This window comes from Bos mutus, chromosome 26 (genome assembly GCF_027580195.1).
Source record: "Bos mutus isolate GX-2022 chromosome 26, NWIPB_WYAK_1.1, whole genome shotgun sequence".
NCBI classification, from domain to species: Eukaryota; Metazoa; Chordata; class Mammalia; order Artiodactyla; family Bovidae; genus Bos; species Bos mutus.
Genome location: NC_091642.1, coordinates 38,465,868 through 38,489,682, shown reverse-complemented (window position 1 = coordinate 38,489,682; position 23,815 = coordinate 38,465,868). Strand labels below are relative to the sequence as shown.

Genomic DNA, 23,815 nt, shown 5'->3' with positions numbered 1-23,815 from the left:
CGGTGCGCTCGGGGGGCGGAGAGGGCGGCAAGCGCCAGACCCGGACAGAGGTGGCGCGTCCTCCTCGGCGCAGCCCCGGCCCGGCCCGAGCGGCGCGTCCGCCGAGCCCGGGCCCGCGCACCTGCCAGGCGGGCGGGGCGACTCGTGCTCGGACCGCCCAGGGCAGTGGCTACCGGGTTCTGCCGAGGACGCGGAAAAGTTCCCTCCTGCGCCTGCCGAATCCCGGCCCGCGCTGGCTTCCTTTAACCGCCGTGGTGATAGGGCTCTATGGCTTACAATCCTAAAAGCCTCCCTCGGTCGGGACTGTGCATGTCCTCTTTCAGAGGACTTTCTCAGACTTTGGAGCTTTGTGGCAAACCTGTGAGAAAGGCAGGGCCGTTAATCCCGGTGTGTAGAGGAGGAAGCCGAGACCCAGGCACGGATATTTAGTGCCTTACTGAAGATCATACACGGCTAAGGACCGGAACCCAGACCCCTTGAGCAGATACGATGATTACTTGCAGAACCTATTCTGTGCACACACTCAGTGGTACAGTGTCTGTCGATGGAAGGATGGAGCGATGCCTTTTACCTCTTCGGTTGCTTTATACTTAACCTATGAGAAGTAGGAGAAGGTTTTTGTTTACAGAATTAACTTAGGAAATATCCATCTTTTTCTCTTGTTATGTTTCATCTTCTCTAAGAGGACACGTTTGTTTTAAGAAACATTTAAAACTTTTTAAAGCAACCATGTAGACGAGCCATGCTGGACATTTCTGGAGGGGAAAAAAGTTTTAAAAAATATTAATGACGTTCAGTTTTGATAGTATGCTAGCTGTATGTATATTGTCTCATTTCATCGTCCCTACTGTAGGAGGCTGGCATTCTTTATTTCTTATGTATTTGACTGCACCAGGCCTTAGTTGCGTCATGCATGATCGTCAGTTGCAGGATGTGAACTCTTACTTGTGGTTTGTGGGGTCTTATTCTGGGACCAAGGATGGAAACCTGGGCCCCCCTGCATTTGGAGTGCAGAGTCTTAGCCACTGGACAATTAGGGAAGTCCCATAGGAGGCTGGCATTCTTGTTTTCATTTTACAGTTTAAAAAGCCCTAAGGCTTAGGTAAGTAACATTGCCCAGGTTGTACATTTACTAACTATGACTGGTATCTATTTAAGGTTTTGCAGTCTAATAGAGGAGATTAAGAATGAAGATAATTGTAAATCACAGAAGAGTCAGACATGACTTAGTAACTAAACAACAGCAGCAACAGAGGAGCAGAAGGACTCATTGGGTAGAGGGCATGAAACTTGCAGAATGGACTATGAAGAGAGTCATCCTTTCAGTTTGCCCGACTGTTGAAGAGTGTGTTAAGATCAGCCTGTGGAGGGTCTTTTATGACAAGCTGAGAAATTTAAACATTTCTCTGTTACAGAGCAAAGAGGAGAGACCCTGACATTCTTTGATAAGGGGCTCCAAACGTAATAGAATAAAACTTGGTAGAATCTAAGTTGGACTGCAGGTGGAGAGATAATATTTGAGTAGCATTGCTGCAGGTGGAATGGAAAAGGGCACCCATTTGATTTGATTATGGCTTGATGTGGAGTACAAAATGGAAATAGGGATCATTTTGATAGGGAGGATAATGACTTCAATTTTGAATCTTCAGCTTGTGTTGGCAGGAACTCCTAATAGAGCAGTCAAGCAGACAGTTAAAATGCATTACTGGAGAGGTAAAGATATCAAAACCCGAGTTAATAGCCTCAGGTGTCATTTGTTTAGAGGTGATAGTTGAAGCCTCAGTATCAGATGAATTTGTCATTATTCTGAATTAATCATAGCAGGTTTACAAATTAATATTACAGTGAGGGAAATGTTCTGTTCACCTCTTCACCCAATTTGGAACATGTAATGCTTGCTGCTAATATACTGGTATTAATCCAATATGAAGAATTTGACACCTCTTTTTCTCATCTTTTTAAAATTATTTTGGAAGAAGATATGGGAAAGCAGAACCACCAAAAGGAGTGATGACCAGCGATCTCATGAGAAGTCTGGATGTTAGTTCTCATGCCTCGGGATACCCAGTTGGGAACTCCACACCAGCTCCTGGGATCAGACTTTCATCCACTTAATCCCCTTTTTTGCCTGAACTACTAGAGCCAGTCCTAGCTAACCACGAATGGCTACCCAAAGGAAACATTTGGTGAAAGATTTCAATCCTTACATCACCTGCTATATCTGTAAAGGGTATCTCATCAAGCCAACTACAGTGACGGAATGCCTTCATACCTGTAAGTATTCCTTTTTTGTTATCTACCTATTGGAAATTTTCGGTTACATTTGCTCTTTTAAAACCACCACATTTTGGGTTTTTTTGTTTTCTCTAGATTTTTTCTTTTAAAACAGTGAATATTCTAAGAATTAACTTTGAATTCATTTTCATAACTTTTCATTGGAATACCAGTGGTATGAATGTTTTCTTGTTTCTTTTTAAAATTGTAATAGTTGACTTTTTCTGACTTTAAAATGTCTTGAAAATCATAAGAAATAACTGGTTACAGTTTTTTTTTTTTAATGAACTATTTTAGGTTTGTTTTTTTTTTTAATTTTACTGAATTAATATGTTCTGATTTTTTTTTTTTAAGGATATGTGTACTCTAATTCACTGTGGGTTTCTTTTAATCACTTTATTGAGGTATGGTTGACATAAAAAAGTTGTGAAGTGAAAGTCACTCAGTCATGTCCAACTCTGCAGTCACATGAACTGTACATTCCATGGAATTCTCCAGGCCAGAATGCTGGAGTGGGTAGCCTTTCCCTTCTCCAGGGGATCTTCTCAACTCAGGGATCGAACCCAGGTCTCCTGCATTGCAGTTGGATTCTTTACCAGCTGAGCCACAAGGGAAGCCCAAGAATACTGGAGGGGGTAGCCTATCCCTTCTCCAGCAGATTTTCCTGACCCAGTAATTGGACCAGGGTCTCCTGCATTGCAGGTGGGGGTTCTTTATCAACTGAGCTATCAGGGAAGCCCAGGAAGACCACCAGGGAAATCTAAAAAAAAAAGCTGTACATATTTAATGTGTATAACTTTGATGGGATTAGATATAAGTATGCACCTATGAAACCATTACCGCATCACTGCCACAAACCTTATCCATTACCTCCAGAAGTTCGCTCTCACCTTCTTGTTTATTGTTATTATTGTGATAAGAATACAACATAAAATCTGCACTCCTAGCACATTTTTAAGTGTACAATATAGTATTGTTAACTGCAGGCATGATCCTGTCCAGTAGATCTCTAGGACTTACTCATCTTATATGATTTAAGCTTCGTACCCTTTGACTAATAATCAACCACCTCAATGCTACCTGGGAACTTGTTAGAAATGCAAATTATCAGGCCTCACCCCAAAATCACCAAAACAAAGTTATCTGTGTTTAACAAACTTCCAGGTAATTTTGAACCATGTGCAAGTTTGAGACCCACTGTTCTAATATGATCATATCTTTGGAACCCCTGCCAAATTTTTCACCAGTCCTTTCAGTAGAAGAAGAGGCATTTTAATAGCCACATAGGTCTAGGTTTCACCTGCTTTTTGTGTTTTTGCCGATACAAGTTTATTTCCCTATTGCAATGAAAGTAATTCCAGTAAGTTCTGGTTCTGTTAATTCCAGTAAGTTCTTTGGTGCCTGTTATATACACTGAAGTAGATACTGTATGTGCATGATTTCGTTGTTCACCTTACAGTAACCTTGAAGCAGTTTGCAGGGGACATGGGGAGAGCGAGGGTATAGAAATTATCTTCATTTGTGGGCGTGGAAGCTTAAGAGCTAAGTCACCTGCCCAGTCTCACAGCCAGTAAGTAGTAGACCTGTATTCAGCTCTAAGGGCTGTCCTCTTACTGAGATAACCTGGGACATTTCTTTAATCCCCCTCTTCAGCTGTTCTTTCCTCTGCGTACTATTATGCCAGTAGTTTTCAACAGAGTTGCAGAATAGAATCACCTGTTAATCGTTAAAAAGACAAATTTTATGTTATAAACATTTTACCACAGTAAAAAAAAAAAAAACAAATAAAATCACCTAGGAAGCTGTTTTAACATAGACTTTTTCAGAATGCCACCTGAAGAGATTTAGTGGGTGCTGTGATAAGGTCTCAGTTCACTTCAGTTCATTCGCTCAGTCTAACTCTTTGCAACCCCATGGACTGCAGCACACCAGGCTTCCCCGTCCATCACCAACTCCCGGAGCCTGCTCAAATTCATGTCCATCGAGTCAGTGATGCCATCCAACCATCTCATCCTCTCTCGTCCCCTTCTCCTCCTACCTTCGATCTTTCCCAGCATCAGGGTCTTTTCCAGTGAGTCAGTTCTTTGCATCAGGTGGCCAAAGTATTGGAGCTTCAGCATCAGTCCTTCCAGTGAATATTCAGAAGTGACTTCCTTTAGGATTGACTGGTTGACCCCTTGCAGTCCACGGGACTCTCAGGAGTCTTCTTCAGCACCACAGTTCAAAAGCATCAATTCTTCAGCACTCAGCTCTCTTTATGGTCCAACTCTCATATCCATACATGACCACTGGAAAAACCATAGCCTTGACTAGACGAACCTTTGTTGGCAAAGAAATGTCTCTGCTTTTTAATATGCTGTCTAGGTTTGTCATAGCTTTTCTTCCAAGGAGCAAGCATCTTTTAATTTCATGGCTGCAGTCACCATCTGCAGTGATTTGGAGCCCCAAAAAATAAAGTCTGTCCCTGTTTCCACTGTTTCCCCATCTATTTGCCATAAAGTGATGGGATCAGATGCCATGATCTTAGTTTTCTGAATGTTGAGTTTTAAGCTAGCTTTTCCCACTCCACTCTTTGACTAGGGTCTGGGCATGTGTATACTTTTGGTTGGTATTACTGGCCCATGCTATTCAATTACCAGTTAACTATAAACTGTCTTAAAATGTTCGCTTACTGTTGCCCTTATCATTATTTCATTTGAACAGTTAGTTATCAGTTAAACAGCATCAAACATACTTATTGAATACCTATTGTGTGCTAGGCACCATTCTAAGCACAGAGGATACAGCAGTGAACAAAGTAATCAAAAATCTCTGCTCTCAAGAAAGGGGAAAACCAGTAATAAATATATGCCATGAACAAGAACAAAGAACTATAGGACTGTAGATAGCAGAGTTGGGGTTGTTTTATTTAGTGTTGTCATGATTTCTGTCTTTGATATGATGACATTTGAACAGAATTCCTGTAGCGATTGAGCTCTGTGGATATAGGGGAAGAACATTCCAGGCAGAGGGAAAAGCAAGTATATAGCCTTGGAGTGGGAATGCCCTTGGCAGTTCAAGGGACAACTGATGAGTAAGGAGGCTATCACTTCAGGTCAACTGAAAGATTATAAGGCCATCAGCTAGGGTAATGAGATGTGCAATGGAGGCAGGGGAGAGTGAGGGACTGTGGATGCATTTTGGAGGAGGAACCCCCTGGGTGTGGCTCCTTTAGAAAGGGGGCTTTGTCTCACAGTTTCCCACTATGCCAAGTGTGGTACCTAGACACTGTCCACAGTCTGTTGTTTTGCTTCTTCTGATGCTATTAGACATTATGAGTACATTGTTTTTATATTTGCGTGTCTCCAGCAAAACCCTCCAGCTCTAGGAAGAGATTTAGTGGATGTTGGGAGTGCTTAGTGTTTAGAGGAGAAAGCGCAGATTCTCCAGTCTCTACCTAAAGATTTTATATCTGTTCTTCTGAAAGAACATTTTCTTTGAGACATAATGAAATCCAGGTTTAAATGTTCCTTTTTTGAAGGGAAAACAAAAGATTGTAGAAATTTAAACAGTAAGTTTATAAGCAAGGGTTATGTTTATGTTTACAGTAGCAATTTAAGGTTTAAAGGGATAGATGACCATTTAGCTGCTTATGTCCTTCTAGCCTGAAGTTGCTTGGCAGTCAGCGAATCCCTTTACTGAGAGAGAATGAACATGGCAGAATTGTGATTAAAGACTCAAGTGTGGCCTTTTTCATCCGCAGAAGCACAGAGCAGTAAATGATGGAGGAGTCAGGCACTCAACTCAGTGTCTTAGGAGACCTCAGGATTCTACAGAGTGCTAAACTTTATGCACTTTCTGGTCCTTGGATTTCTGTGTATTTTTTTGTTTGTTTTTATACTGGGGCTTTTAGGCAAAACCTTTCTCACTTGCAGAATACCCCCCTATTTGTACTGATAGAATAAATAGCACCGCAAAGCAGTGTTTCTTACTCATTGGTTGGGTCTTGATGTTACCTGGTTTTCTTAGGTCTGAGGTGGAACAGGTGTAGTGGTATTGTGATTTGGAATCAGTATACAATAGAGAAGTAAGGTGGCCAGTGGGACAGGAGGGAAGTGAGAAGTCCACTGTGACACTGAAGTACCCCAGAACACTTTCCACCTTGACTGTGGTGCTTAAAAAAAACTTACTAAGGTAACTTTGTACATAGTCTACAGTTTTATGATACTGTAAGTTAAGAATGGGTAAACAATAATTCTTATTATGAAAACTCATAGTAAAACGGAAGGATTTTGTTCTTACTATTCAAGTTTGAAATATGAAAATGAAGCTTTATTATTGGTGAGCGAAGTCACACTTTGGGCCCAGTCCCTTCAGAACTCTCTAGTCAAGTGAAGAAACAGGAATCAAATTAAGGAATGTATCAAATGAATGTGGATGCTGGTAGGTGCAGTGACAGTTGTGAAACAGAATGATGTAATAGCAGATATGTGTCAGGACGTTGCAGCGGAATGGAAAGCCAGAGAGAGAACTAAAGAGTATTTTTTGAAAATCCTTGATACAGATAAATGCAGTTACTTTACTCTTTCAGATTACTCTACACATGCATCTCCACTTTCTCTCCTGCTCAAATCAGATTATTGTCCCCCCACTCCCCCCAGCCATTCTCCCAGTAAGCAGTTCTAGAGCTAACAGTGCCTGGCTCCCCTGTGGATGTAGAAACAAAGATCAAGATGACAGCCGACTGACTGAGGCACCCCATGGTGTCCTTAGCACTCAGCTCTGTGGAGGACAGAGAAAAGGGGTGAGCCAGTCGGAAGGAAGGGGGAGAGGGAGGGATAGATGGCAGCACAGAATGTCCCGAGCTCCTGACAGGGAGTTGCAGTGGGGGGAAGAAAAAAGAGGCTATGAAAGCCTCGCCTTTAAGTGGGCTCCTACGTCACCTACTAACACCCAGCTCCCTTTAGCAGGTCAGGGGCATGTGATAAAAAGGGATAAAATTTTACAACGAGGTAAAAAATTTAAATGCAGATGCATTTTCTCCTTAAATGTGATCACTTAATGCTAGTGAACTAAGTCCACATTAACTATGGTTATATGTCTATGTCTATAGGGTAATTCTGGGGCTTCCCAGGTGGTTCAGTGGGTAAAGAATCTGCCTGCAATGCAGGAGATGCACATTTTGTCCCTGGGTCAGGAAGATCCACTGGAGTAGGGCATGGCAACCCACTCCAGTATTCTTGCCTGGAGAATCCCACGGACAGAGGAGCCTGGCAGGCTACAGTCCATGGGGTCACAACGAGTCGGCCATGACTGAGCAACTGAGCATGCACACATGAGGTGATTTTGACCATCCGAGAAACCTAAGGAAATAAACTTGTTCACACAAATAATTATTGAATTCGTTAAATAATCAGATGTCAGGCACTTGCTAACTGGTAAAGTGATGAATAAAATAAATTTGGAGCTTAAACTCTGTTAAGCAAAGCTCATAAGCTAAGAAGAAATTTCTTCAGGTGTGTTTGGATCTGTCTACTCCTTTTCTGTGGAAACTCACAGAAACTCCTCTGAGACTCAACTACCTATGCTGATGTCTTCCAAATCTTTATTTCGGGCATAGTCCTGAGCTTCAGAATCCCACTGGACGTCTACTTGGATATCCTGAAGTGGCCTAGAACTTAACATACCTGAAAGTGAATGGATGGAATGCCAGCATTCAGTTGTCCAAGCAAGAAATATGCTCCATGCTTAACTCTCTTTACCCTCACCTAGCTCAGCTGGTGAAGAATCCGCCAGCAATGCAGGAGACCCCAGTTTGATTCCTGGATCAGGAACATCCGCTGGAGAAGGGATAGGCTACCCACTCCAGTATTCTTGGGCTTCCCTGGTGGCTCAGATGGTAAAGAATCTGCCTGCAATACAGGAGTCCTGGGTTCCATCCCTGGGTTGGGAAGATCCTCTGGAGGAGGGTATGGCAACCCAATCCAGTATTCTTGCCTGAAGTATCCCTATGGACCAAGGAGCCTGGTGGGCTGCAGTCCATTGGGTCGCAAAGAGTCGGACGACTGAACGACTAAGCACAGCACAGCAGTACGGGGCAGAGTTCTGTCTGGTCTCGCCCTGTAATCTCTCAAAGATCTGTCCCTTCAGTCTGATCCCCCTCGACCTTTTTGCTCAGGCCATCATTCCTTCTCACTGGAGTCCCTGCAGCCTACTCCTAACCTGTGTTAGTGGTGATCATTTATAAGGACTTTGCTGTCTTCATCACTCACACTTCAGCCAACCCAAAATTTCCTTAAGGATAAATTAGATCTATTTAGCTGTGATGGATTTCTGCCGTCCCCCACCAGAACACACACCCATATGCATACACGTGGTTCAACTGCTTGCTCTGCTTGGAACATCTCCTGTATGCCTGGCTGGTAGTTCCTCATCCTTTAAAGCCCGTCTACTCCAAGATATGCCATCTCTCTCTCCCACAGGTAGGTTTAGATTCAGTGTATCCTTAGTACCTGGTACTTGAGTGCTCAAGAGGAGCTTAAATGAATAGGTAAATGGTCAATCAGTTGATTATTTTATTGTCTGCTTTTCCTTTCAAAGATTCAAATGCAGTGGTAGGTAGCTTGAAAGGCATGTAGAGAGTGGGGGTTAGGAATTACGGATTTTGAAAAGCTCTCTTCTACAATATAGGTGGGAGCTTTGCAGGTCGTGGGTAGGGGTAGGGCATGGGAGAGGGAGAGAGGATTGTGGGGAGTCAAGACTGGTGGTTCTAAATTAAGAGACGCTCTGTCTCTTGCTCCAGGGTCCTGAGAAATTTTTTGAGGTTGCTGACAGTGTATTTGCTGCTGGTTGTATAGGTTGTTGACTTAAAATGAAAGACTTTTCTCTTAAACTAAGAACAAAGGAGCTTTGTTCCAGCAGCTAAAATGCGCATAACACAATGCATTGGTTCTTAACTCCTTTGTGGTTCGAGGCCTCTTTAAGCATCTGACGATTCTTTTCCTCCGAAAAAAGGGAAGGTTTTAGACATAGAATTCTGTGGTACAGGAAAAGAAAGCTTTCTTCTTTCTGCCCTTTCAGAGATTATGGCAGTAATCCCTTAACTAAGATGAATTCTTTGGAAAAACGTTGTTGTACTTAGTTTTAACTTAAGTAAAGAAGGGTTAATTGATAATTAAATATAGATGTGACAGTTAAGGGACTTGGTAATTTTATACGGTAATGTGTAAGCATGAAATAATTTAATGATAAGATGGTAAACTTGAAGCGCTGCCATCATTTACTGTTCTCTGAACAAGTGTCATAAATACACAAGTATGAGAGTACCGAGAACTCGTGATATGTTAATACTCCATGTTTAAAAATCTTACGCCACGTATACTTGCTGTTCAAAATACAGTCGCCAACCAGCAGCATGATCACTGGGGAATTTGTTAGGAGTGCACGTTCTCGGGCACACCCATAGAGCTGCTGGGCTGAGTCTCTAGGGGAGAGGGCTGTAATAACAAGCCCTTCAGGTGATTCTGGGGTGCACTAAAGTCTGAAAAGCATACCTTGGACCAGACGTTAATAATACAAGCATCTCTAGAAGTAGGCATTTTGTACTTTTAATCATACAGTAATTGGAGTGAATGCTAATAAAATTAAAACAGTAGCTGTTATTTGTTGAATGTCATATTGAGGGTCATGGGGTTTTATATGCATTACCTTATGCAATCTTCCCAAGAACCCTTCTATTTAGGTGGTATTAAATCAGTCAGCAAATGTTTATTAGCACCTACATTGTGCCATTCATTACTCTGGACAGTGGAAAGACAGCAGTAAAGAAGACAGATACAGTCTGTCCTCTTAGAATTTATGTTTCAATAGAAGAGATGGACAAAAAGCAAGCGAATGATACAATTTTAGACTCCATGTATGACACATGCTGCAAAGAAAAGTAAGACAGTAAAGGCTTGCTTGGAAGTTACCGTTTGAGCAGAGATTGTAAATAATAGGAAGGAGTGAGCTATGAAGAGGTTTGAGGGAAGAGTATTTCAGATTCTTATGCCAGTGTTTTTCACAGAGACAAGACTCAGAAAGGTTAAGTAACACAGCTAGTAAGTGCTGGAGCTAGGTTCTGAGACCCAAATATCTGACTGCAGGTACATCTTTATAATAAATTAGGATATTTGCTAATTTTCTTCTTCTTTCTGGTTGTTTACAGTTTCTATAATTTCTTTAAGCAGCATGTGAATTTTAAAAATGTATACAGGAAATCTCTTCTAACTGTACTTCCACGACTGTATACCTATCATTATGTACCCAATCAGGATCTGAATTTATTAATAATTCTGAATGATAGTCTTTAAAGTGTGGAGATATAAATTGAACTTTCCAATACTGTATTCTCTGTAAAATTGGATTTTGAGTCAAGACTTGTTTATAGAGTAATAATCAAAGGCCTGAATAGAAGTTGCACTTAAAGTTTCAGTAAGTGCAAGTACAGTGGCCTAGGGTTGTAGTAGAGATGAAGTCACCAGTAGCATTGATGTTACATGTTTCAAACAGTATTTTGGCAGCAACTAGTCATTCATGAAGGTGATTATAGTGTTCATTTAGATGATTCTTTTTAAATAGGAAACAATAATTATAGGCCTTAAACAATCTAGGTGTCATCTATCATTAGTAATAATGTTAAGAATCATATCAGATGTATGGTTCTTTTTGCTGTTGAAACTATGTGTTAGATAGTAAAGAATGAACAGTAGAGCAGAGATTCATACTACTACTAACTACTACTACTACTAAGTTGCTTCAGTCGTGTCCGACTCTGTGCAACCCCACAGACGGCAGCCCACCAGGCTCCCCCATCCCTGGGATTCTCCAGGCAGGAACACTGGAGTGGGGTGCCATTTCCTTCTCCAATGCATGAAAGTGAAGTCGCTCAGTCATGTCTGACTTCCAGTGACCCCAGGGACTTCAGCCCACCAGGCTCCTCTGTCCATGGGATTTTCCAGGCAAGAGTACTGGAGTGGGCTCATAGTGGTCACTAAAAGACAAAACTAGGGGTTAACAAATAAGTGAAATTGTCTTCTGTATTGGTTTGTAAGAATAAATTATATATAGATTAGGATGAGTTGGAATTGATACCAGTGATGTATTGAGGAAAAAAATACAAAAAAAAAAAACGAAACCTAAAAGCCAGAAGTATTCAGACTTAGAAATTGTGGTCAGCGTGCAGGTGTGTTTAGGCATGTAGCACAAAGGTTGAATGTGAACACTGTGAACAGTAGAGTGCAGCCAGTGGAGAAGAGACCAAAGACCATTTCCATTTGGATACTCTGAAGATGTATCATAACTACTGGTGTTTTACAGCATATTAGTTTTTACCAGACTAGTGTACTACTGTATATCAGAAATTCAAGAACCAGTGAACAAAGCTATATTCTCTCAGAATGCTCAACCACTGGCATATCTTACTCAGTTAATAGAAAATCATTTTATTTTAGAAAACTATTTAGCTTATATTGAGTTAGCACATTTATTTTAATGTTTTTAACTTATTTATTTTTGGCAGTATTGGGTCTTCGTTGCTGCACAGGCTTTTCTCTCCTTGTGGCGAGCAAGAGCTCCTGTCTAGTTGAGCCTCGTGAGCTTCTCATTGCAGTGGCGCCTCTTGTTGTGAGCACGGGCTCTAGGCACTCGGGCTTCAGTAGTTGTGGCCCGTGGGCCCAGCAGCTGCAGCTCGTGGGCTCTAGAGCACAGGCTCGGTAGTTGTAGCACACTGGCTTAGTTGCTCTGCGGTATGTAGAATCTTCCCGGACCAGGGATCAAACCCCTGTCTCCTGCATTGGCAGGTAGATTCTTTGCCACTGAGCCACTAGGGAAGCCTTTAACTCATTTTAATTGTCAAAAAAATTAACTCGTGAACTCAGAATCTCTTCTCTTGCTTTAGTTGAAAATGTAGGCTTATTTCTGACTTGACTCTGTAGTACACTTGTAGGTACTAAGATCATGACTCCTTTTGCTATTCCTAACTTTTGTGTCCTCAGTTGTTCCACAGATATTTGCTGAGTACCTCCTCCAGCTATAATACTAGCCTGGGCACGTGAGACACATCAGGCAACATGGTAGGCAGTAAGTCAGAGTGCACATGAGCAGCTGATAAGTGACACAGAAACAGGGAAGTTCAAGCTGGGCACAGGTAACTAACTGGGTGGTCAGTGGGACAGTGTGACCGCTTAAGTCTGCGAGGGGAGGCCTCATTAAAAAGATGGTAGTTGAACAGATTTAAGGAGGTAAAGGAGTTAGCCCATCAGATACTTGATCCCAGCCCACTGGGAGCTGGATACATGAATCTGGAGAGGATCAGAATTTAGATCCTATTTCATTAGTGAGAGTGCCAAGAGAGTGAGTATAGAGAAGGGAAGATGACCAAAGACTAAGCCCTGGAACCAAAAAAGAGGAGACAGCGAGGTAGGAGGAGAACAGTGTGGGGCCCTGAGAGGCAAAGCACACGCAGCGTCCAGGAGTAGAGAGCGTCCAGGCTAGCCACCTGGGGCGGAGTGAATCAAGGAGGGGCAGCAGGCACGCGGATAAGCTCTCTGAGCAGTTTCAGTTCTGTCCTCAGGAGCAGAAGTCTGGGTGGGTGTGAGAGGATGGAGATGTTTGCATAATTGTACAACGATTATATAAGTCTTTCACCTGAATGAAGGTAAAGAAAAGGTGGAAAAGAATAGGAAAAGAGGAATTAGGGTATCGGTAGCTGTGAAATGGAGTGCTAGTTGACTCAGAAAGTAGGGTCAATAGAAATTTGATTTTTTTTTCAATAGATGGGGAAATAATGTGTATGAATGTTGGTGGGAATCTTCAGTGGATAGCAAAAGACTGCCACAGGTGAGAAGGAGAAGCAGTGGAGCGATCTTCTCAGATCATTGGAATAGGGTCACAGAGCAGAGGTTGGCACATTAAAGTTCTGAAAACAGGCAAAACCACAAAGGTTAGATGTTAGTGAGTGAGTAGGTGTGGTGATATAAATTCTACTGCCTTTTTTTTTTTCTTCTTTCCTTTTGTTTTCAGTTGAACAGAAAGTGAGGTCATCAGTGTAGAGCGGTGATGGGGGAGTAAAAGTGGGGGTTCAAGGAGAGAGGAGAAAAGTGAAAGTGAAAGTCACTCAGTCATGTCTGACTCTTTGTGACCCCATGGACTGTATAGTCCATGGAATTCTCCACGCCAGAATACTGGTGTGGGTAGCCTTTCCCTTCTCCAGGGAATCTTCCCAACCCAGGGATCGAACCCAGGTCTCCCGCATTGCAGGCGGATTCTTTACCAGCTGAGCCACCAGGGAAGCCCAAGAATACTGAATTGGGTAGCCTATCCCTTCTCCGGGGGATCTTACCAACCCAGGAATCAAACCAGGGTCTCCTGCATTGCAGGCAGACTCTTTACCAACTGAGCTATAAATGTTGGTGAAGAGCATATGGAATTAGGGTGTTGGGTGTGACCACCTGGCCGATGAAGGACCCACTTTTGAGCATCATGGTTGTGAATTTAAGGTGAGAGACCAGTTGGCACGGTGCATGTTTTTCTCCCACAGTGTTCAGCTGTAATCTTGTAGAGCAGAGTGTGTAGAGTTGGATCTAGCCCAGGTTGACAGTTTACCTGATTAAGTATGACAAAAAAAGGGTTGTAGTCAAGCGGAACTATCCAGAGTCTGTGTGTGAAAGTGATTATTCCGGTTGGCCATGGAATTCATACTGATGAGGGGAATGAGGGCATGGTGGTCCTCACCCTGGAGTCCCACTTGACTCCTTAAGTCTGTCTGTAGAAGGCCTTCCTGGACTTTGTGGTCTCCTGGCCTGCTTGGTCTGGGATTCTCCTACTGTGCTGAAGCCCCAAGACACTCCTAACCTTGCTCGGCAGGCTCTGCCTTGCTGTCTGTCCCTCTGTCCTGGCAAAGCAAGAATAAAGCAGTCTCCTCGATAGAAAGTAACGCTGTCCTTCATGTTCTCTGTGAAATTGTAGCTCATGTAGGCCTTTAAAAGAACTGTGCCCTGTAAGAGAAATAAAGATGCTCATTAGTCCCTTTTATGAGTAAAGCAAAGCTAGGAGATCCTGTCTCATGGAAGCAAATTACAACTGTTCTGGAAATCTTTAAAAATCATGTCAGTTTCACATGTAAATATGTATCAAAAGCAGCAAGCTGATGCCTCTTCTCTTTGCCGATGACCGCAGTTTACTTACAAACTGTTAGCAGATAACAGACAAATTTTTCAAAGGCAAACTGTGTCAAATGAGTGTTATCAAGAAGGGCATATAAAGATAGTGATGTGCTTCAGGAAGTAAGAAAAAATATACTCCTATGTTGAAAGATGAAACCAACACATTCAGATGATTTTAACAAAGTCAGCATTTGATCACTTTTAATAAACAGAGGATTACTAATGAATGACATGACCAAGGACAGGAGAGAAAAGACTGTTACTGTTTTGTTATCCATGATATTAGAATTGGTGCTCAAAAAGAGAAATTGCTGTAGATCACTGCGTCATCAGGGCTTCCCTTGTGGCTCAGCTGGTAAAGAATCTGCCCACAAAGCGAGAGACCTGGGTTCCATCCCTGGGTGGGGAAGATCCCCTGGAGAAGGGAAAGGCTACCCACTCCAGTATCCCGGCCTGGAGAATTCCATGGACTGTATAGTCCGTGGGGTCACAAAGAGTCAGACACGACTGAGCCACTTTCACTTTCACTCTGTCATCAAAGCTAGAAAGATGTGGGTGGACCATACATGTGAGATAGCAACAACTAATGGGCCGTGTACCTGTTGTGACGAACCCGCCCCCCTCAAGAATTTGAAAATTAAAATGTGGAATAGCCTTTTAATAGTTGAACAATTGGAGTCAACTTAGAAATCGTGCTTCTGAGCAAGTATCTGGAAAGCGATCAGGAAGAGACACAACAAGGTTTCTCCTATACCCAGGAGGCTATGCTGGAATTGTATTAAACATATTAAGTTAAGGAAGGAGTGTAGAATGCAGAAGTGTTGATCAGTCTTGTGTCCTCAGCCCCAGAAAAAGAAGTGTCATATGTGCAAAGAGAGGCAGTTCCCATTTAGGTGACGCAGTGTGTCATCAATTTGATACTTGAGTTGCAAGACTATCTCTAGGGTAAATATGGCTGCAGAGGGTAAATACCAGATGATATTTAAATGTAAATACATGATCAACGTTTCAAGTTCCATTAGCAGGATCATCAGTTACTTAAGATAGATGTGTCAAACTAATCATTGTCTGATGCCGTTCAATATTTGATTGCTGATGTCTTTTCGTTAGGATTTTATGCTCATCTGGCAAGCTGATTTATAGTGATAGCTCACATTTTTATTAAATAGAAGTTACCAGTTACTCATTTACACATTTTATGTATATTAGCTCATTTAACCCTCATAAGAGCCATGTGAGATAGATATCCTTGTTATCCCCCTGTACAGAGACACACAGAGTAATTTGCCTAATGGCAGACCCGGGATTCAGATTGAGCTGTCTGCCTCAAGATTGTCTTTTACCTGCTAGAACCATGTGCTGTACTATCTGGGCTTCTCATGTAAACCTGCCCTCTAGGGAAACAACACATTAATCCCATATTCTTGTGGTTATGTTTTGTCTTCTGTCAAAATGATTTCCTGATGGTGAATAACCAAGTGCCTTCTGGTTATGACCTGGCAGAGGACCAGCTCCTGGACTGGGCAGCCTCACTGAGGCATTCACAAGTATTTGGTGGCTAGGATTTCCTAGTTGTCTTCTGGCTGCCTCAGTAAGAGAGCTTTGCAGAGTTGGAGTCCTGGTGCCAATCCCACAGAGATTTTGATTTAATTGGCCTGGGATGAGGCCTCTGAATCTGTTCTTTAAAAAAAAAAAAAATCTCACTGGTGATTGTGGCGCCCATCAAAATTTGAAAATACTGCTTCAGATGACACATGACTGTCAATTTGTTTAACAACCTAGTTCAAATCTAAGGCACGGCAAAAGGAACAGTTTCACTTAGTACGCTTTGGCAGAAGTTTAATGATGGTTGTGATGAGCTAAATGTAAAGATCAGTTAAAAATATGAAGTCTTGGTGCCTGGGACCAAATGGTATTGGCTTTAAGATGTGTAGCGGAGTGGTTTGGATTTTAGGCCTTGAGCTGGACGTCCAGGCTGGGGGTAGATGCCCTGTCTGTTGCACAGCTGGGCACATGTGGGCAGCCTGTCAGGCTGTCCGGTACTGCATTCCTCCTTTGCCAGAGGGGGATGGTAGCTCCATACTGTAATCCATACAAAGCCCTGAGCCCAGAACCTTCTATTTGGTTAGTGTTCAGTAAACGCTAGCACTTGTTGCCATTTAGGTGTTTTTCCAACTCGGGATATCTTTGGTGAGCCTAACGCCCTTTCTGACCAGGTGTTTCTGCTTGCTCCAGCATGTCTCGTAGAGTGCTGCTGAGGGTCAAGACTTTATTTGGTCTCCACACACAGTCTTAACAACAGACTGGGACCTTCATAAACATTATTCTTGAACCACCTGAGTTAACCAGCATAGCAGTTGAGCAATTAGCTTAGTATTAAATCTTAAAGATATTTTTAAAATGTTTTTCAGCTAGTATAAATTAGGAATCAAAGGTCAGTTTTATAGTGATTTTTTTAAAGCATCTGAGAGAAAGCAAATTCTCGTTTTACTTTTTTCAGTTTCACTGAACTTCTGGCCTGTATTTTCTCAGGTTCTAATTTGTGTAAGGTTGTGCTTTATTAACAGCTTTTAAAAGCATATGGGAGATGTATTTCTAGAGTTTCTTGGGATTTTCTTTTAAGGACTATATAAGATACTGAAGGAGTTCGAATTCTCCTTTTGGACATATTTAAGGCTCCCAAATTAAGGGATCAGGCTTTCTTTTTCTGTATACTTTAGACCTGTAGATATAAGATTAGAAGAAAATGTAGCATATAGGCATGCATTGAGTAAGAAAATGGGCTCTTGATTCAAGTCCTGGCTTTCACCACTTATGGACTCCATGATTTTTGGCAAATTTCTAAAGTTCTCTATTCAATTTCTTCACCTGTAAGAGGCCTGATAATATTACCTAATTAATGGGGTTGTAATGAATATTAAATTATGTCAACTATACGTTGAAGCACTTGAGAGTGTTGCCTGCTATTGCTCAATCCCTGAGGCGTGTCTATCTCTTTGCTACCCCAGGACTGTGTAGCGTGCCAGGCTCCTCTGTCCTCCTCTGTCTCCTGGAGTTTGCTCAAATTCATGTCCATTGAGTCAGTGATGGTATCTGACCATCTCATCCTCTGCCACCCCCTTCTCCTTTCACCTTCCATCTTTCCCAGCATTAGAGCCTTTTCTAGTGACTCAGCTCTTTGCATCAGGTGGCCAAAGTGTTGGAGCTTCAGCAGTCCTTCCAAGGAATATTCAGGGCTGATTTCCTTTAGGATTGACTGGTTTTCTTCTTGCAGTCCAGGGGATTCTCAAGAGTCTTCTCTAGCACAATTCAAAAGCATCAGAAGGTGCCTGTTGCATAAATCTTTTAAGCATTGATGATTTTGATGAAAATGATGACATCCACCCAAATCATCTGAACAAAAAAGAAAACTAGAATAAAAATATTTTAGCATCTTAAATTTTTCTCGTAAACTATTTGGTAAAAAATTTTAATTAAAAATAATTATGGGCCTTAGCCTATGAAAAAAATTTAATTCTTTTAATGTAATACTTTATGTAGTAAGGTTAATTCCTATGTCCTATGGGATGGCTTAATTCCATAACACAAGCTGGAATCAAGATTGCCGGGAGAAATATCAATAACCTCAGATATGCAGATGACACCACCCTTAGGCAGAAAGTGAAGAGGAACTAAAAAGCCTCTTGATGAAAGTGAAAGAGGAAGGAGAGTGAAAAAGTTGGCTTAAACCTCAACATTCAGAAAACTAAGATCATGGCATCTGGTCCCATCACTTCATGGCAAATAGATGGGGAAACAGTGGAAACAGTGTCAGACTTTATTTTTTGGGGCTCCAAAATCACTGCAGATGATGATTACAGCCATGAAATTAAAAGACGCTTACTCCTTGGAAGGAAAGTTATGACCAGCCTAGATAGCATATTCAAAAGCAGAGACATTACTTTGCCAACAAAGGTCCGTCTAGTCAAGACTGTGGTTTTTCCAGTGGTCATGTATGGATGTGAGAGTTGGACTGTGAAGAAAGCTGAGCACCGAAGAATTGATGCTTTTGAACTGTGGTGTTGGAGAAGACTCTTGAGAGTCCCTTGGACTGCAAGGAGATCCAACCAGTCCATCCTAAAGGAGATCAGTTCTGGGTGTTCTTTGGAAGGACTGATGTTAAAGCTGAAACTCCAGTACTTTGGCCACCTCATGTGAAGAGTTGATTCATTGGAAAGGACTCTGATGCTGGGAGGGATTGGGGGCAGGAGAAGGGGGATGACAGAGGATGAAATGGCTGGATGGCATCACCGACTTGATGGACGTGAGTTTGGGTGAACTCCGGGAGCTGGTGATGGACAGGGAGGCCTGGCGTGCTGCAATTCACGGGGTTGCAAAGAGTCGGACACGACTGAACTGCACTAATGGGATGGCTTATCTGTCGTGTTTACTTGGTAGTCGGATTTAGCAGAGAAGCTGAAGATATTTTTTCAGGGCGGGGGTTGTATTTCTACATTACATTCTTTTCCTTTGTTAAGTTAAAAAAATGTTTTTAATCTGACAAAATTTGTGATCCCCTATCAGAAAACCTGGATTCAAGTCTCTGCGCTGCCATTCATCAGGGAAGGCAGGTTACCTGGCTTATAAGAACCTCTTCTCCTTTATCTGCAAAAGTAGAATAAGATACTGTATCTCACACGTTTGTGTGAGAAATAAAGTTGCCTCTAATGGGGCTTTCTACTCCCTCTGTTCTGCACAGTAGAAATAAAATGTGAGCCACCTGTGTCATTTTAAGTTTTCTAGTAGCCACATTAAATAGAAGAAATGAAATTCGTTTTAATATATTTTATTTACTCTAGTATGTCTAAAATATTATCACTCCAACGTGTAATTAATATAAAAATTATTAATAAGATTATTCTTTTCATTCTCAGTCTTTGAGATCTGGTGTGTAATTTATACTCACAGCACATCTCAACTTGAACTAGCAACATTTCAAGTGCTCAGGAGCCACATTCTGCTAGTGGCTATCAGTCCAGATCTGGAATACAGATTACTGGTCCCATCCCTGAGTACCTTGAGGCTGCCTTGGCCTCAAGCAGCTTTATTCTTGAAACTGTGTGCACCTCTGGACAAATGAGCCTGACATTTCTTTCTGCATCAACCTGGATTAGTATCTTTGTCCTGGGAAGACAGGCCCCTGCCCTTAGCCTTCTAGCTGACCCACATGAGGACTTGCTCTGGGTATGTCACGTGCCTCTCTGTTTGGCCAAGGGCCAGAGACAACCAGGAATTCCGAGAATGATAAACCTTTTGAACCACAAGGATCAGAGTTCCAGGGCAGGAGCTGAAGTTCAGGACAAGATTGGGCTTCCTAATGCCCTTCATTCTTGCCTCTTATCCATCCTATTTGCCTTCTTTCCCGCATTTTAGAGATTTATCTGGTGTCCTTGGGAAAACAGCAAATAGCAGCAGTCTGCTAAGGAATTCAGCTTTTCTCGCCTCTGCCTCAGTATTGATTAGCAAGGTAGCCCTTCCTTCCCAAACATTAACTTTTAAAAAAGACATTCAGAATGTTTTGGAGGCCAGGAAATTTGGAGAACAGAAATATTCACATCTAAGCTTTTTTTTTTATTTTAGGGTTTTGTACTACTGTTTTTCATCCAAATTTGGGGAGAAATATAGTAAAGGAGTGTTACCCTAATAGCTGTATGTTATGGTAAAAAGATGTAGAGAATAGGGCACCCAGGTGTACTCATCCAGCAAAAGAAATCTGCTCAGATGTCACCTTCTTAGGAAGAAGTCCTACCCTGATCTCTCTGACCTAAAATAGCCCCCAGCCTGCAGCACTCTCTCTTGCTACCATTTTTGTCTGTTTTGTAGATATCACTTATTACTAACTAAAATTCTTTGACTTCCCAAATAGAATATAAGCTCCGTAAGAGTATGGACTTTGTTTTGTTTATCCCTGCATCCCCCAACTCCTAGTATAATGCTTGGCTGTTGCAAGTGAAAAGTGAAAGTGTTAGTCCTCTGCAACTCTTTGCGACCCCATGGACTGTAGCCCACCAGGCTCCTCCGTCCATGGCATTTTCTGGTGAGAATACTGCAGTAGGTTGCCATTTCCTTCTTCAGGGGATCTTCCCGACTCAGGGATCAAACCCAGGTCTCCTGCGTTACAGGCAGACTCTACCTTCTCAGCCACCAGGGAAGCTGGCTATTGAATCAATGAATAAATAAGTGAAAGGAAATACTGTATGTACTGATAATTTTAAAATTAGTTTCCTAGGAGAAGTCTACCCTGACCACTGTTTCTCTGACCAGTGTGTGTGATAAGTTTGAATTTTCAGATCTAATCTCAGTGGTAGGAATCCTGGTGTTTATTCTAGGTCAGTCGTATAGATAAACTTTCACTGCTTTTAGGTAGTCCAGGGCTTGCAGAGGGGAGAAAAGTAGTTTGTATTGAAGTCGTAAAAGGGAGAGCTGATCTGTACAGGTGAAAATTTCAGATCACACAGGGTAATAAAATGGAAGAGGGGCATTGGGATAGGGAAGTGGCTTGAAATTTTTTTACAGTTCAGCTGCTGTTTATGTCTGAGGTTTTGGGGCAAGAAAGTTGATAAATAAGAAGCTTAGGGAAAAGGTGGGAGAGAGTCATAACCAGAAGTACTAGTATTATTTGGAGGAGAGGTTGGCTATATAGACTTGTGCCCCAAAAGCCACAAATCGTATTTCCATTGTCTTTGTTTATAATAAGCTTTATTTAACATCTTAATTAATTAATCCTCAGTGGTTCTTTTGGTTTACCTCTTGTGCATTTGCACCAGCTTGATGTTAATGGCCCTTGGAATTACGGTCCTGTGAGCACGGACTCATCATACTCTGCACGGGCCAGAAGTTCTGTTGAAACTTCTGGTTTGTCCCAGGAGCACCCTGCCCATAAAAACTAATCCAGGCATGTTGAGAACTCTCAGATATTATTAAGTACCATTTATATTGCATTCAAGTAAATTTTTAGCAAAAGAAATAAATTCAGATTTACCAGCCTTTACTGTTCCTTGTTCGACTTCTTTAAATGAGAAAATCTATTGTTGTATGTAAATGTGTCAACTTTTTTACATACTGTGAATAAATTGTTTGGTTTGTGAATATATTTAAGAATAACAATAATCAAAATAGTTAATTTTTATATTGTGGCAGTAGGTTTTATTTCAGGTGTTTTTAAAATAGTGTTATCATTTTACGGTTTTATAAAGTTTGATTAAAGAATAGTATTTCAGGTGTAGTAGGTAATTTATAGGGACTATGTCTAGTTATATTAAGTTCAAGTGATGCATTTTAATCTAACATCTTGTTTCTTCTCAGTCTGCAAGACTTGTATTGTCCAGCACTTTGAAGATAGCAATGATTGTCCAAGGTGTGGCAACCAGGTTCATGAGACAAACCCATTAGAAATGTTGAGGTATGTCAATATATTTTTAGTTCCTCTAACTTAAATAATTATATAAGCTCTTAATAATTTTTATTATGCATCATAATATTTGTTGGTGCCTTGACTCAGTTAATGTAGGCTTTGATTTTCATTTTAAAGCATTTTATTTCAATTTATTTTATTAAGAAATGAAAAATAAGGCTGTGCACATTAAATATTTAAGAAATATATTTCCAAATTAAAAATTACAACTTTATCTCAGGATCTCAGGGTTACTTTAGTTGCAGTTATTTGTAGTATTTTATTATTCTACACAGTACTCTCTATTTGTTGAGCTACATGGTAGTGGGAAGAGGGCAGAATTAATAGGGATACTAATCTTGGGACTCTTAATTTTTCAATCAACTTTATTTTTTTTTATTTTATTTTTAAACTTTACAATATTGTATTGGTTTTGCCAAATATTGAAATGAATCCGCCACAGGTATACATGTGTTCCCCATCCTGAACCCTCCTCCCTCCTCCCTCCCCATACCATCCCTTTGGGTCATCCCAGTGCACCAGCCCCAAGCATCCCAAGTTCATCGCAGCACTGTTTATAATAGCCAGGACATGGAAGCAACCTAGATGTCCATCAGCAGATGAATGGATAAGAAAGCTGTGGTACATATACACAATGGAGTATTACTCAGCCATTAAAAAGAATACATTTGAATCAGTTCTAATGAGGTAGATGAAACTGGAGCCTATTATACAGAGTGAAGTAAGCCAGAAAGAAAAACACCAATACAGTATACTAACGCATATATATGGAATTTAGAAAGATAACCCTGTATACGAGACAGCAAAAGAGACACTGATGTATAGAACAGTCTTATAGACTCTGTGGGAGAGGGAGAGGGTGGGAAGATTAGGGAGAATGACATTGAAACATGTATAATATCATGTATGAAACGAGTCGCCAGTCCAGGTTCGATGAAGGGACTCTTAATTTTTAAAAATTTATCATATATTCTAAAAGTGTATATTTATGTAAAACCAAAAAGAATTTTTAAAATGACTACCCTTTTCTTAATGGTATAATCATTATACCAAATAAATAGTAATAATATAAAGAAGTGTAGTCATATATTTTTAAAGTTAGAAGTGCTATATAAGGTCCTAATCCAAACCAAACCTCATTTCAAGATTACAGATGGAACTTTATAGGAGTGACACTGCACTGCCAGGTCCACCAAACTCAAATGTCACTCCAGCCGCAAACCAACTGAACGCATTTTTCTTCCCACAGTTCGTACCATAGTAAAGAGCCCTCATGAACGTTCATCTCTGTGTAGTGTTTGCCATCATTCTGTAAATCTGGATTTTCAGGTCTTATATCTTAGACTTTTTTCTATTTTAGTGTCTATAGTTGGAGTAATTTGTCTATAAGTAAATGTCTGCTCCATTGGTTTTCAAAGTTCGGTCCCTACACCATTACTATCTTAATAGAAATGACAGTTTTGGGGCCCCCACCTCAGACCTTCTGAATCAGCAACTCTAAGAAGTGCTGCAAGTGAGGGACATGGCAGGGGGAAGGGAGGCAGTGAACGGCGGACAGATGCTAGTTCTAAATAAATGGTGAGGATAGGCCTCACTGAGAAGGTGGGATCTGAGCACAGGATCACTGTCTTTCTGAGGGAACAGCCACATGTAGATCTGGGGGGAGTATGCCTGTTCCAGGTCAGGAGGGCACCTGCAGCTTGTCTGAGGAACAGCATGGGCAGGGATCAGGAGCTCAGAGCAACTAGAGCATGAGACAAGGAAGACTAAGTAAGGAGAGAGCAGGTTTGGGGCTGGTAGATCTGGAATTTAGGCTTCCCTGGTGGCTCAGCTGGTAAAGAATCCCCTTGCAATGTGGGAGACCTGGGTTCAATCCCTGGATTGGGAAGATCCCCTGGAGAAGGGA

The 23,815-nt window shown here is 41.5% G+C and overlaps 1 protein-coding gene across 6 annotated transcripts in view; it reads left to right on the top strand.

Moving 5' to 3' along the window:
• The window catches only part of PCGF5 (polycomb group ring finger 5), a 122,432-nt gene that overhangs the window by 64,376 nt on the left and 34,241 nt on the right, over positions 1-23,815 (top strand). For 4 of the 6 annotated variants that reach the window (XM_070363774.1, XM_070363775.1, XM_070363770.1 and 1 more), the window contains exons 2-3: positions 1,980-2,274; positions 21,801-21,897. In XM_070363774.1, the coding sequence (XP_070219875.1) occupies positions 2,163-2,274; positions 21,801-21,897 (209 nt within the window). In that variant the 5' untranslated portion in view covers positions 1,980-2,162. Of the gene's footprint in view, positions 1-1,976; positions 2,275-21,800; positions 21,898-23,815 lie in introns of all 6 variants that reach the window. The other 2 variants (XM_070363771.1, XM_070363773.1) reach the window with 1 other exon arrangement.